The 15,727-nt window shown below is 44.0% G+C and overlaps 1 protein-coding gene across 5 annotated transcripts in view; it reads right to left on the bottom strand.

Moving 5' to 3' along the window:
- col14a1a (collagen, type XIV, alpha 1a) overlaps positions 1-5,355 on the bottom strand; it is a 244,399-nt gene extending 239,044 nt beyond the window's left edge. For 2 of the 5 annotated variants that reach the window (XM_036935508.1, XM_036935511.1), the window contains exons 1-2: positions 4,992-5,348; positions 212-330 (exon numbers count right to left, since the gene is read on the bottom strand). In XM_036935508.1, the coding sequence (XP_036791403.1) occupies positions 212-302 (91 nt within the window). In that variant the 5' untranslated portion in view covers positions 303-330; positions 4,992-5,348. Of the gene's footprint in view, positions 1-211; positions 331-4,991 lie in introns of all 5 variants that reach the window. The other 3 variants (XM_036935521.1, XM_036935515.1, XM_036935520.1) reach the window with 3 other exon arrangements.
- Between the last annotated feature and the right edge of the window lie 10,372 nt (positions 5,356-15,727).

Here is a 15,727-nt window from a genome sequence, read left to right as displayed (position 1 = left end):
ACAAAAAAGCATGACAAACACAAAACAAGAATCAAATTGTATTATTTGAATGTAAAACAAAGACTTGGTGTGGGGGGTGAAAATGTCACGTCCACGTACAGTTAGAGACGGAATGAAATGGGACCAAATCTGCACATCAAAAGAGGAACTGACAGAGGAGACGAGCAACGGAAGCATTTGGGTAATCATCCAGTCACAGTGTAGCCCTTACCTTGACCCTGGGCAGGGGCTGGGAAATGTACAGCCAACACCAGGAAGAGCAGAGGACACCACGTCCTTATTGGGAGTCCTACAATCAGCATCCTTACAACTGTGATGCTCCTTCTGCACCTAGCAGGGAGAGGAAGAAAAATACAGACTATTTAACACTGCCACAGCTGTGGGCTTTGGAGAACGCTAGAAAGAGGTTTTAGGAATAGTGATGAGAGAGAGAGAGAGAGAGAGAGAGAGAGAGAGAGAGAGAGAGAGACAATGAGAGAGAGAGAGAGAGAGACAATGAGAGAGAGAGAGAGAGAGAGAGAGAGAGAGAGGGAGAGAGAGAGAGAGAGAGAGAGAGTATGAGAGTGAGTGTTTACTTGCTTTGGCAATGTTTCCCATGCCAATAAAGCCCCTTAAATTAGCATCCTTACAACTGTGATGCTCCTTCTGCACCTAGCAGGGAGAGGAAGAGAAATACAGACTATTTAACACTGCCTGACTGCCACAGCTGTGGGCTTTGGAGAGCGCTAGAAAGAGGTTTTAGGAATAGTGATGAGAGAGAGAGAGAGAGAGAGAGAGAGAGAGAGAGAGAGAGAGAGACTACCAGAACCCACTGGATTCTCCAATTACCTTGAATGAGTTACAGGACAAAATAAAAACCCTCCAACCCAAAAAGGCCTGTGGTGTTGATGGTATCCTCAATGAAATGATCAAATATACAGACAACAAATTCCAATTGGCTATACTAAAACTCTTTAACATTATCCTTAGCTCTGGCATCTTCCCCAATATTTGGAGCCAAGGACTGATCACCCCAATCCACAAAAGTGGAGACAAATTTGACCCCAATAACTACAGCGGAATATGCGTCAACAGTAACCTTGGGAAAATTCTCTGCATTATCATTAACAGCAGACTCGTACATTTCCTCAATGAAAACAATGTACTGAGCAAATGTCAAATTGGCTTTTTACCAAATTACCGTACAACAGACCATGTATTCACCCTGCACACCCTAATTGACAACCAATCAAACCAAAAAAAGGCAAAGTCTTCTCATGCTTTTTTTATTTCAAAAAAACCTTTGACTCAATTTGGCATGAGGGTCTGCTATACAAATTGATGGAAAGTGGTGTTGGGGGTAAAACATACGACATTATAAAATCCATGTACACAAACAACAAGTGTGCGGTTAAAATTGGCAAAAAACACACACATTTCTTCACACAGGGTCGTGGGCTGAGACAGGGATCAGCTTAAGCCCCACCCTCTTCAACATATATATCAACGAATTGGCGCGGGCACTAGAAAAGTCTGCAGCACCCGGCCTCACCCTACTAGAATCCGAAGTCAAATGTCTACTGTTTGCTGATGATCTGGTGCTTCTGTCACCAACTAAGGAGGGCCTACAGCAGCACCTAGATCTTCTGCACAGATTCTGTCAGACCTGGGCCCTGAAAGTAAATCTCAGTAAGACCAAAATAATGGTGTTCCAAAAAAGGTCCAGTCGCCAGGACCACAAATACAAATTCCATCTAGATACTGTTGCCCGAGAGCACACAAAAAACGATTCATAACTTGGCCTAAACATCAGCCCCACAGGTAACTTCCACAAAGCTGTGAACGATCTGAGAGACAAGGCAAGAAGGGCATTCTATGCCATCAAAAGGAACATCAATTTCAACATACCAATTAGGATCTGGCTAAAAATACTTGAATCAGTCATAGAGCCCATTGCCCTTCATGGTTGTGAGATCTGGGGTCCGCTCACCAACCAAGACTTCACAAAATGGGACAAACACCAAATTGAGACTCTGCATGCAGAATTCTGCAAAAATATCCTCCGTGTACAACATAGAACACCAAATAATGTATGCAGAGCAGAATTAGGCCGATACCCGCTAATTATCAAAATCCAGAAAAGAGACGTTACATTTTACAACCACCTAAAAGGAAGCGATTCCCAAACCTTCCATAACAAAGCCATCACCTACAGAGAGATGAACCTGGAGAAGAGTCCCCTAAGCAAGCTGGTCCTGGGGCTCTGTTCACAAACACACCCCACAGAGCCCCAGGACAGGAGCACAATTAGACCCAACCAAATCATGAGAAAACAAAAAGATAATTACTTGACACATTGGAAAGAATTAACAAAAAAAACAGAGCAAACTAGAATGCTATTTGGCCCTACACAGAGAGTACACAGCGGCAGAATACCTGACCACTGTGACTGATCCTAAACAGAGAGTACACAGTGGCAGAATACCTGACCACTGTGACTGAACCAAACTTAAGGAAAGCTTTGACTATGTACAGACTCAGTGAGCATAGCCTTGCTATTGAGAAAGGCCGCCGTAGGCAGACATGGCTCTCAAGAGAAGACAGGCTATGTGCACACTGCCCACAAAATGAGGTGGAAACTGAGCTGCACTTCCTAACCTCCTGTCCAATGTATGATCATATTAGAGACACATATTTCCCTCAGATTACACAGATCCACAAAGAATTCGAAAACAAATCCAATTTTGATAAACTCCCATATCTACTGAGTGAAATTCCACAGTGTGCCATCACAGCAGCAAGATTTGTGACCTGTTGCCACGAGAAAAGGGCAACCAGTGAAGAACAAACACCATTGTAAATACAACCCATATTTATGCTTATTTATTTTCCCTTGTGTACTTTAAACATTTGTACATTGTTACAACACTGTATATATACATATAATATGACATTTGTAATGTCTTTATTGTTTTGAAACTTCTGTATGTGTAATGTTTACTGTTAATTTTTATTGTTTGTTTCACTTTTGTATATTATCTACCTCACTTGCTTTGGCAATGTTAACACATGTTTCCCATGCCAATAAAGCCCCTTTAACTGAATTGAATTGAATTGAGAGAGAGAGAGAGAGAGAGAGAGAGAGAGAGAGAGAGAGAGAAGAGAGAGAGAGAGAGAGAGAAGGACACAGAATGCGAGAGAGAGCGAGAGAGAGAGCAAGAGAGAGAGAAAGAGAGAGAGGACAGAGGGACACAGAATGCGAGAGAGAGCGAGAGAGAGAGCAAGAGAGAGAGAGAGAGAGAGAGCGAGAGAGAGAGAGTATGAGAGTGTTTACTTGCTTTGGCAATGGTAACATATGTTTCCTATGCCAATAAAGCCCCTTAAATTGAAAATGTAAATTGAGAGAGAGAGAGAGAGAGAGAGAGAGAGAGAGAGAGAGAGAGAGAGAGAGAGAGAGAGAGAGAGAGACCAGCATTGAGTAGTAACAGACATCCATAGCTATCGGGCTTTTTCAGTGTCGAGGCCCAGCCTGTCTCACGTGGGGGCAGGCAGAAGGGAGTGAGGGGAAAAGGGGGAAGATGAGAGTCACTTTCAGAATGGGAAGTTGGAAACAGAACAGTAGAGGACTTTGTTACATTTTGACGGACAGGCACAAGAGAACATTTCCCGAGTGCCATTGTTGACATTGAGAACAAGCAGAGCTCAACTTGTCTGTCACTCATCATTAAGGCTTTGACTAGACAGGCAGATTGTAACAGCAGCACAGGAATGGAGGAAGCTAGTACAATACTGCCACATAGGACGACTGTAGGGCAGTAGGCTGAAAATGACCAGCTTTACTCACTTGTGTACATTTTTGTTCTATGACTATATTCAATGCATTCATCATACTCAAACAGCATTGATGATGAAAATAGATTTCCAATCAACATCCCTGGACATAAGTGAATAACGCGTCAAACTGTGTCTTTATATACAGAGATAAATGTACATCTTAATCCTGGTATCTGTGTCCATCAAACTAAACCTGGACATTGACTTCATGACAGAGATATCATTTAGACATTTAAACTATTTTATACCAGCAAAAGCATAAAATGTTTTCTTCAAAACCATTATTTGCTATACTTATGCAATACAATTTAACCAAAACAAATATATTGTCATTAGATTTAGGTTAAACGGTCGGTGAAAAAAATGACGTTTTTTTTTACAGTTCCATGACAGGGTCCCACGTTGTTTCAATTTCATCACATTTGCTTATTGTTGTTTAAATGACGTGGAAACAGCGTTGATTCAACCAGTTTGTGTCCTTATGGGAAGTAACTATTTGCTGACAAACATTGGATGTTTTTTTTTTCCCTACTTGTAAACCCTTATGGCCAATTATTCTTCAAAAGAGGAAGTATAGACGAATCAGCACATTCAATTTGAAAGCTGAAACTGCTGATGAAACTCGTGAAGTAGTAATCCCTAAACGCAGTCCAATCAAAATAAACCTCATTAATCTGAAGTAAGGTAGCCTACACGTCAATAGAATATGAGATAGGGACAAAACGCATCTTGTCGCCCTGGAAACAACCGGGAAATAGACATATTTCGTTGTTTTTTTTTGTATTTACAATGAAATTCCACGAAGACCATAATAATGACAGTTAATAATACATAAAAAAATCATTTCTGACTTGATTTATAGGCACACAAAAAACATTTGAATGGCTTAAATTACTCCAGTTGTGCAACTCTCACAGTGTCTACTTCAAAAGTTAATTGTTAACTTGTGCACCCGACAGGAAACTGATGAGAAGATTGCCCACAAGTTTAGTTACATTCTAGAACTTTCAATTCGTTTACAATTTATTTGGTAATTTATCAGTATACTTGATCAAGTCAACCTATCCAATTGATTGCCTTTGAGAGCGTGGAGTAAATGACCATAATAAATATAGGCTAAGCACTCGAAACAAAACAAATTCCATACTGAATTAATGAAATAGCAATCCATAACTCACAAGTCATCAAATCCTAAACGCTCCTATTTCCCACGGATCCTCTCAATCCCCAGAGTGTGTGTCTGTCTCCCTGGTTTGTTTCAGCCTCTCTCAGTCAACTATTCCGTCAGTCAGTCCAGACTAAAACTGGGGGTGGGTGTTTCTTGCGTCGTTATTCACCCATCCCTTCGGCTATTCATCCCCCTCTACTTCTCTCTCTCCTTCCTTCACCTCATTTCATCCTGTGGACTGACGGGGGGGAAAGGGAGAAAAAAATCGACCAATTGCTGCTGAACAGGAGGACGGGAGCGAAACGGGAGGGTGGAATTCGACAAAAACCCTCAGGCACTCTGCCTCGACAGGACTTGTCAAGTAAACGACTTGTAACCGAATGTAGGTTTTAACACTCAGGAAATGGTCATTTAGCTCTATCGTTAGTTTTCATAGCATTGTTATGTCTGACACCGACTGGATTGGAATTGTGGAATCTGAGCAGGTGCTTCGGCAAATTCTGTTGCGCGCTCTCTGGTGCTCTGAGGCTGTGAACGCACCAAGTGACTATACATTTAAACATACATCTACGCCAAGTTGTTCCTTGAATGGCTGTTGCGTAATATCGAATGAACATTTGCAAATTCCCTAGGAATAGGGCCTTATTTTAGTTGACTTGTCTTTTGGGACAGCGGAATTTGAAACGTGGGTAATAGTGAATTGTGCAGCATTGCGGCTCTGGAATAAACTACACTCCACACCAGGTGTACCGTAGCGACCAATGCCCCTCAACGTCTTTCCCCACAAACCTCCCATCCATCGTCCATAGACCATCCCAAATGGCACCCTATTCCCTATATAGTGCACTACGTTTGATCAGAACCAAAAGAGCATCCTTTTCCCTATATAGTGCACTATTCTGGTCTGTCTGTCCTCCTAACACCTCTCCCCTCCCAGCCAGCCCCTCCCAGAGAGAGGGAAACCCAGATCCTTGCTCCCAGAGAGAGACAGAAACCAGATGCTTTGACAGTCCCAATGATGTCACCTCAACTGTCTTTGACTAGGCTGGGAGCATCCAATGGCTGCTGGGAAGGAATCAGTTCCTTTCAACACTATCGCACTGCAATGAGATGCTGCTGGAAAATGGATTGTCTGTGTGTGAAAAAACAGAGCAAACTAGAATGCTATTTGGCCCTAAACAGAGAGTACTGCCAGTCCCAGTGGCAGAATACCTGACCACTGGGACTGGTCCTAAACAGAGAGTACACTGTGGCAGAATACCTGACCACTGTGACTGATCCTAAACAGAGAGTAGACAGTGGCAGAATACCTGACCACTAAGACTGACCCTAAACAGAGAGAACACAGTGGCAGAATACCTGACCACTGTGACTGATCCTAAACAGAGAGTACACCGTGGCAGAATACCTGACCACTAAGACTGACCCTAAACAGAGAGTACACAGTGGCAGAATACCTGACCACTGTGACTGATCCTAAACAGAGAGTACACAGCGGCAGAATACCTGACCACTAAGACTGATCCTAAACAGAGAGTACACAGTGGCAGAATACCTGACCACTGTGACTGACCCTAAACAGAGAGTACACAGTGGCAGAATAACTGACCACTGTGACTGATCCTAAACAGAGAGTACACAGCGGCAGAATACCTGACCACTGTGACTGATCCTAAACAGAGAGAACACAGTGGCAGAATACCTGACCACTAAGACTGATCCTAAACAGAGAGTACACAGCGGCAGAATAACTGACCACTGTGACTGATCCTAAACAGAGAGTACACAGCGGCAGAATACCTGACCACTGTGACTGATCCTAAACAGAGAGTACACAGTGGCAGAATACCTGACCACTGTGACTGATCCTAAACAGAGAGAACACAGTGGCAGAATACCTGACCACTGTGACTGACCCAGAATTAAGGAAAGTGTTGATGTACAGACTCAGTGAGCATAGCCTTGCTATTGAGAAAGGCCGCTGTAGGCAGACCTGGCTCTCAAGAGAAGACAGGCTATTGTGCTCACTGCCCACAAAATGAGGTGGAAACTGAGCTGAACTTCCTAACTTCCTGCCCAATGTATGACCATATTAGAGACACATATTTCCGTCAGATCACACAGATCCACAAAGAATTTACATTTACATAATATGACATTTGAAATGTCTCTATTCCTTTGGAACTGTTGTGACTGTAATGTCTATTATTCATTTTTAAAATGGTTTATTTCACTTTTGTTTATCTATTTCACATGCTTTGGCAATGTCAACATATGTTTCCCATGCCAATAAAGCGAGAGAGAGAGAGAGAGAGAGAGAGAGAGAGAGAGAGAGAGATAAAGAGAGAGAGGGGGGGGGGTGGACTACCATATCAAGTATTCTCAACTTTATAGTGGACAGTAACAGATATTTCCCCTAAATCCAGTCAGTCCCCCAAGAACGTTCCCATTGTGTATGTGTGTATTGGATACCAGTTGTGTTGTAACAGCCTTATTTCCTTCAGATAAAAATGACATGTACAATTGCAGGGTCTCATCCAACTTGTACTAAACTGGAAACACAACCAGTCGACCACCATAGTAGAAAACAGAGCAGTAATCACAGCTAGGTAGCTTCAAACAGAACTGGAGCGTTTGAGGTTTGAAAGAATCCGTGTGAAGTTTGTCCTGGCCTGTTCTACAACAGGTCTGCCATATTCAAGCCCTGCACTGCCTGAACAACAGGTCTCTCTGTCTGCCATATTCAAGACCTGCACTGTCTGAACAACAGGTCTCTCTGTCTGCCATATTCAAGCCCTGCACTGCCAGATATAAGGCTCTCTATCTCTCCTGGGTCCTCTACACACAAGACATAAATCCTTATATATCTCCTGGGTCCTCTACACACAATACATGATTCCTTATATATCTCCTGGGTCCTCTACATGTTAGACATGATTCCTTATATATCTCCTGGGTCCTCTACACACACTACATGATTCCTTATATATCTCCTGGGTCCTCTACATGTTAGACATGATTCCTTATATATCTCCTGGGTCCTCTACACACAATACATGATTCCTTATATATCTCCTGGGTTCTCTACATGTTAGACATGAATCCTTATATATCTCCTGGGTCCTCTACACACACTACATGATTCCTTATATATCTCCTGGGTCCTCTACATGTTAGACATGATTCCTTATATATCTCCTGGGTCCTCTACACATCAGACATGATTCCTTATATATCTCCTGGCTCCTCTACACATCAGACATGATTCCTTATATATCTCCTGGGTTCTCTACACATTAGACATGATTCCTTATATATCTCCTGGCTCCTCTACACATCAGACATGATTCCTTATATATCTCCTGGGTTCTCTATACATTAGACATGATTCCTTATATATCTCCTGGCTCCTCTACACATCAGACATGATTCCTTATATATCTCCTGGGTTCTCTATACATTAGACATGATTCCTTATATATCTCCTGGGTTCTCTACACATTAGACATGATTCCTTATATATCTCCTGGCTCCTCTTCACATTAGACATGATTCCTTATATATCTCCTGGCTCCTCTACACATCAGACATGATTCCTTATATATCTCCTGGCTCCTCTACACATCAGACATGATTCCTTATATATCTCCTGGGTTCTCTATACATTAGACATGATTCCTTATATATCTCCTGGGTTCTCTATACATTAGACATGATTCCTTATATATCTCCTGGGTCCTCTACACATTAGACATGATTCCTTATATATCTCCTGGGTCCTCTATACATTAGACATGATTCCTTATATATCTCCTGGGTCCTCTACACATTAGACATGAATCCTTATATATCTCCTGGGTCCTCTATACATTAGACATGATTCCTTATATATCTCCTGGGTCCTCTACACATTAGACATGAATCCTTATATATCTCCTGGGTCCTCTACACATTAGACATGATTCCTTATATATCTCCTGGGTCCTCTACATGTTAGACATGATTCCTTATATATCTCCTGGGTTCTCTACACATTAGACATGATTCCTTATATATCTCCTGGGTTCTCTATACATTAGACATGATTCCTTATATATCTCCTGGGTCCTCTTCACATTAGACATGATTCCTTATATATCTCCTGGGTCCTCTACACATTAGACATGAATCCTTATATATCTCCTGGGTCCTCTACACATTAGACATGATTCCTTATATATCTCCTGGGTCCTCTACATGTTAGACATGATTCCTTATATATCTCCTGGGTTCTCTACACATTAGACATGATTCCTTATATATCTCCTGGGTTCTCTACACATTAGACATGATTCCTTATATATCTCCTGGGTCCTCTTCACATTAGACATGATTCCTTATATATCTCCTGGGTCCTCTTCACATTAGACATGATTCCTTATATATCTCCTGGGTCCTCTACATGTTAGACATGATTCCTTATATATCTCCTGGGTCCTCTACACATTAGACATGATTCCTTATATATCTCCTGGGTTCTCTACACATTAGACATGATTCCTTATATATCTCCTGGGTTCTCTACATGTTAGACATGATTCCTTATATATCTCCTGGGTCCTCTACACATTAGACATGATTCCTTATATATCTCCTGGGTTCTCTACACATTAGACATGATTCCTTATATATCTCCTGGGTTCTCTACACACAATACATGATTCCTTATATATCTCCTGGGTTCTCTACACATTAGACATGATTCCTTATATATCTCCTGGGTCCTCTACATGTTAGACATGATTCCTTATATATCTCCTGGGTCCTCTACATGTTAGACATGATTCCTTATATATCTCCTGGGTCCTCTACACACAATACATGATTCCTTATATATCTCCTGGGTCCTCTACATGTTAGACATGATTCCTTATATATCTCCTGGGTCCTCTACATGTTAGACATGATTCCTTATATATCTCCTGGGTTCTCTACACATTAGACATGATTCCTTATATATCTCCTGGGTTCTCTACACATTAGACATGATTCCTTATATATCTCCTGGGTTCTCTACACATTAGACATGATTCCTTATATATCTCCTGGGTTCTCTACACATTAGACATGATTCCTTATATATCTCCTGGGTCCTCTACACATTAGACATGATTCCTTATATATCTCCTGGGTCCTCTACATGTTAGACATGATTCCTTATATATCTCCTGGGTCCTCTACACATTAGACATGATTCCTTATATATCTCCTGGGTTCTCTATACATTAGACATGATTCCTTATATATCTCCTGGGTTCTCTATACATTAGACATGATTCCTTATATATCTCCTGGGTTCTCTATACATTAGACATGATTCCTTATATATCTCCTGGGTTCTCTACACATTAGACATGATTCCTTATATATCTCCTGGGTTCTCTATACATTAGACATGATTCCTTATATATCTCCTGGGTTCTCTACACATTAGACATGAATCCTTATATATCTCCTGGGTCCTCTACACATTAGACATGATTCCCTGTTCTGGACTACTGTAGATGCAGCACAACATTACAGACTCCAACGAGAGAAGCCCACCAATTGTTAACTTTCTGATTTTTTTTTTATGCCAAAGTGAGACATTTTTCTTCCTTTCTAAGTAATGTTGCATTGAAAAACTTTAACTTTAACCTTTGGCTCAAAGTACCCAATTACATTTCAACAAGCTAAGCATCTCTCTCTCCCTCTTCTTTCTCTCTCTCTCAGAGCTCAGTGCCTCCTTTCGTTCAGTTCCCAGCGGACCCTGAGTGACAGCTCCTCTCAGGACCCCAGGAATCGAGTCGGACAACAGATCTGCACTGCTCATGAACCCGCCTCCCTGAACAGAACAGAATCGAATATAGAATGAATAAATGCATTATGGCTGAGTCCCAAATGGCACCATATTCCCTACACATAGTGCACTAGGTTTGACCAGAGCCCTAAATGTAGTGCACTGTGTAGGGAACGGAGGTGCCATTTGGATCGCAACCTTAGAGTTGATACGGAGTTCATTGAGCCTCAACCATATGGTTCTCTCTCTCTCTGCCGCCTGTCTCTGTCATAAACAATTTAAAGGTCATTGGGATTCAACAGTCTGTCTAGATACCGTAGGCTATTCTGATTTCTTATTCAAACTGCTGTTCTGGAGCATTGGAGAGAAACTATAAAGTGTAAAATGTGAGATGTTTTTTGGGGGGGAAATGTGACAAACAATAATTTCAATGTTTCACATGAATACACACACACACGCACGCACACACACGCACACGCACACACACACACACCCACGCGCACGCACACACACACACACACGCACACGCACACGCACGCGCACGCACGCACACACACACAAGCACACACACTGATATGCACAAACGCACACACAAACACTCACATGCGCACACACACACACTCACACACACACTCTCTCTCACACACACACACACACACACTCCCTTCTTGTCCTCATTCCCAGATACCTTTTTCGTCTTACAGTCAGATTATTATGTCACATCGTTGTCTCACCTCTGACCTGAAAGGGTTTTTAAATATGACAGATTGTCATGCTGCTTCCCGCTGGGTAACAGACAGGATGAGTCGTGGTCAAAAGTAATGCACTATATAGGGACGCAACATGTCCATCTCCTGTCCTCTTCTTGTCTTCCCCAGGGGACCAGTAAGCAGTATGTCCCGGGGCCTGTGCAATTTCATTGTTTTACAATCTCTGGTATGCACATTTTACCTTTATTTAAGAGGGGGGGGGGGGGGGGGGTCTCTTTTACAAGGGTTAGAATGTACAGGACATATTTTCCGTGGTCTTTTCCACCTGGAGTATAGACCTGACTGTAGTACATAGCCTGTATTGATTATGTAAACAGCAGAGCAGATCCTTGAGTCAGTACATTTCCACAGTATGGGATGACGGTCACTGCAGTTCAATCAAAGTGACACCTGTTTCCATTGTCAGAGCGTCGACAGTGTGTCTGGAAGTGCGTCCCAAATCAGTACCCTGTTCTGTAGGGTACTGTAGTTCACTGCTTTTGACCAGAGCCCTATGGGTCCTGGTCCAACGTAACGCAGCATAAAGAGAATAGAATACCATTAGGGACTCATCCATGGGGTTCTGGAACGGCCAGCTCTCTACATAAAGGGACTCAGCGTTGGGGATCTGGAACGGACAGCTCTCTACATAAAGGGACTCAGCCCTGGGGATCTGGAACGGCAAGCTCTCTACATAAAGGGTCTCAGCCCTGGGGATCTGGAACAACCAGCTCTCTACATAAAGGGACTCAGCCCTGGGGATCTGGAACGGCCAGCTCTCTACATAAAGGGACTCAGCCCTGGGGTTCTGGAACGGCCAGCTCTCTACATAAAGGGACTCAGCCCTGGGGTTCTGGAACGGCCAGCTCTCTACATAAAGGGTCTCAGCCCTGGGGTTCTGGAACGGCCAGCTCTCTACATAAAGGGTCTCAGCCCTGGGGATCTGGAACGGCCAGCTCTCTACATAAAGGGACTCAGCCCTGGGGTTCTGGAACGGCCAGCTCTCTACATAAAGGGACTCAGCGTTGGGGATCTGGAACAACCAGCTCTCTACATAAAGGGACTCAGCCCTGGGGATCTGGAACGGCCAGCTCTCTACATAAAGGGACTCAGCCCTGGGGATCTGGAACGGCCAGCTCTCTACATAAAGGGACTCAGCCCTGGGGTTCTGGAACGGCCAGCTCTCTACATAAAGGGACTCAGCCCTGGGGTTCTGGAACGGCCAGCTCTCTACATAAAGGGTCTCAGCCCTGGGGTTCTGGAACGGCCAGCTCTCTACATAAAGGGTCTCAGCCCTGGGGATCTGGAACGGCCAGCTCTCTACATAAAGGGACTCAGCTCTCTACATGAAGGGACTCAGCCCTGGGGATCTGGAACGGCCAGCTCTCTACATAAAGGGTCTCAGCCCTGGGGATCTGGAACGGCCAGCTCTCTACATAAAGGGTCTCAGCCCTGGGGTTCTGGAACGGCCAGCTCTCTACATAAAGGGACTCAGCTCTCTACATAAAGGGACTCAGCTCTCTACATAAAGGGACTCAGCTCTCTACATAAAGGGACTCAGCCCTGGGGATCTGGAACGGCCAGCTCTCTACATAAAGTGTCTCAGCCCTGGGGATCTGGAACGGCCAGCTCTCTACATAAAGGGACTCAGCTCTCTACATAAAGGGACTCAGCCCTGGGGCTCTGGAACGGCCAGCTCTCCACATAAAGGGTCTCAGCCCTGGGGTTCTGGAACGGTCAGCTCTCTACATAAAGGGACTCAGCCCTGGGGATCTGGAACGGCCAGCTCTCTACATAAAGGGACTCAGCCCTGGGGATCTGGAACGGCCAGCTCTCTACATAAAGGGACTCAGCCCTGGGGTTCTGGAACGGCCAGCTGTCTACATAAAGGGTCTCAGCCCTGGGGTTCTGGAACGGCCAGCTCTCTACATAAAGGGACTCAGCTCTCTACATGAAGGGACTCAGCCCTGGGGATCTGGAACGGCCAGCTCTCTACATAAAGGGTCTCAGCCCTGGGGATCTGGAACGGCCAGCTCTCTACATAAAGGGTCTCAGCCCTGGGGTTCTGGAACGGCCAGCTCTCTACATAAAGGGACTCAGCTCTCTACATAAAGGGACTCAGCTCTCTACATAAAGGGACTCAGCTCTCTACATTAAGGGACTCAGCCCTGGGGATCTGGAACGGCCAGCTCTCTACATAAAGTGTCTCAGCCCTGGGGATCTGGAACGGCCAGCTCTCTACATAAAGGGACTCAGCTCTCTACATAAAGGGACTCAGCCCTGGGGCTCTGGAACGGCCAGCTCTCCACATAAAGGGTCTCAGCCCTGGGGATCTGGAACGGTCAGCTCTCCACATAAAGGGTCTCAGCCCTGGGGTTCTGGAACGGTCAGCTCTCTACATAAAGGGACTCAGCCCTGGGGATCTGGAACGGTCAGCTCTCTACATAAAGGGACTCAGCCCTGGGGATCTGGAACGGCCAGCTCTCTCACACTCTCAACGTCTTACTTCCAAATAACAAGCCTGGTGAAGACGGGTAATAACGATGAACTGTGGCCTTGTCATTAGGTCTGAACACTGTGGTCACTTAGCTCCACAACACAACCCTGATATTTGTTCTCCATCTTGTAATTAGCTGTCCGGACCTGGGTTCAAGGGTCAGGGCCTCTGTGTAGCCCTCGGTGTGAATTTGCAGCATACATGCTGCAGGAAAGTAAACAGCCATTAAAGTGGAGTTTAATTTCATGAATACACCTCTTAGTTGAAGTGGAGGGTATGAAGAAACAGAGCTGTCTGTCAGTGTGTTCAGCTTACTGTTAGTAGTTAGTCTGTGGTCAGGTTAGTGTAACTAGTGAGTATGTGGTCAGGTTAGTGTAACTAGTGAGTCTGTGGTCAGGTTAGTGTAACTAGTGAGTCTGTGGTCAGGTTAGTGTAACTATTGAGTCTGTGGTCAGGTTAGTGTAACTAGTGAGTCTGTGCTCAGGTTAGTGTAACTAGTGAGTCTGTGGTCAGGTTAGTGTAACTAGCTAGTCTGTGGTCAGGTTAATGTAACTCGTGACTCTGTGGCCAGGTTAGTGTAACTATTGAGTCTGTGGTCAGGTTAGTGTAACTAGCTAGTCTGTGGTCAGGTTAGTGTAACTAGTGAGTCTGTGGTCAGGTTAGTGTAACTAGCTAGTCTGTGGTCAGGTTAATGTAACTTGTGACTCTGTGGCCAGGTTAGTGTAACTATTGAGTCTGTGGTCAGGTTAGTGTAACTAGCTAGTCTGTGGTCAGGTTAGTGTAACTAGTGAGTCTGTGGTCAGGTTAATGTAACTCGTGACTCTGTGGTCAGGTTAGTGTAACTAGTGACTCTGTGGTCAGGTTAGTGTAACTAGTTAGTCTGTGGTCAGGTTAGTGTAACTAGTGAGTCTGTGTTCAGGTTAGTGTAACTAGTTAGTCTGTGGTCAGGTTAGTGTAACTAGTGAGTCTGTCAGTGTGGTCAGGTTAGTGTAACTAGTGAGTCTGTCAGTGTGGTCAGGTTAGTGTAACTAGTGAGTCTGTGCTCAGGTTAGTGTAACTAGTGAGTCTGTGCTCAGGTTAGTGTAACTAGTGAGTCGGGTGCTCAGGTTAGTGTAACTAGTGAGTCTGTGGTCAGGTTAGTGTAACTAGTGAGTCTGTGGTCAGGTTAGTGTAACAAGTGAGTCTGTCAGTGTGGTCAGGTTAGTGTTGGTAGTGTGTCTGTCAGTGTGGTCAGGTTGGTGTAACTTGTGAGTCTGTGGTCAGGTTAGTGTAACTAGTTAGTATGTGGTCAGTTTAGTGTAACTAGTGAGTCTGTCAGTGTGTTCAGGTTAGTGTAACTAGTGAGTCTGTCAGTGTGGTCAGGTTAGTGTAACTAGTGAGTCTGTCAGTGTGTTCAGGTTAGTGTAACTTGTGAGTCTGTGGTCAGGTTAGTGTAACTAGTTAGTATGTGGTCAGTTTAGTGTAACTAGTGAGTCTGTCAGTGTGTTCAGGTTAGTGTAACTAGTGAGTCTGTCAGTGTGGTCAGGTTAGTGTAACTAGTGAGTCTGTCAGTGTGTTCAGGTTAGTGTAACTAGTGAGTCTGTCATTGTGGTCAGGTTAGTGTAACTAGTGAGTCTGTCAGTGTGGTCAGGTTAGTGTAACTAGTGAGTCTGTCAGTGTGTTCAGGTTAGTGTAACTAGTGA

The sequence above is a fragment of the Oncorhynchus mykiss genome, chromosome 2 (assembly GCF_013265735.2).
Source record: "Oncorhynchus mykiss isolate Arlee chromosome 2, USDA_OmykA_1.1, whole genome shotgun sequence".
Lineage (NCBI taxonomy): Eukaryota > Metazoa > Chordata > Actinopteri > Salmoniformes > Salmonidae > Oncorhynchus > Oncorhynchus mykiss.
The sequence above is the reverse complement of the archived record's forward strand: the minus strand, read 5'-3'. Positions and strand labels throughout refer to the sequence as shown.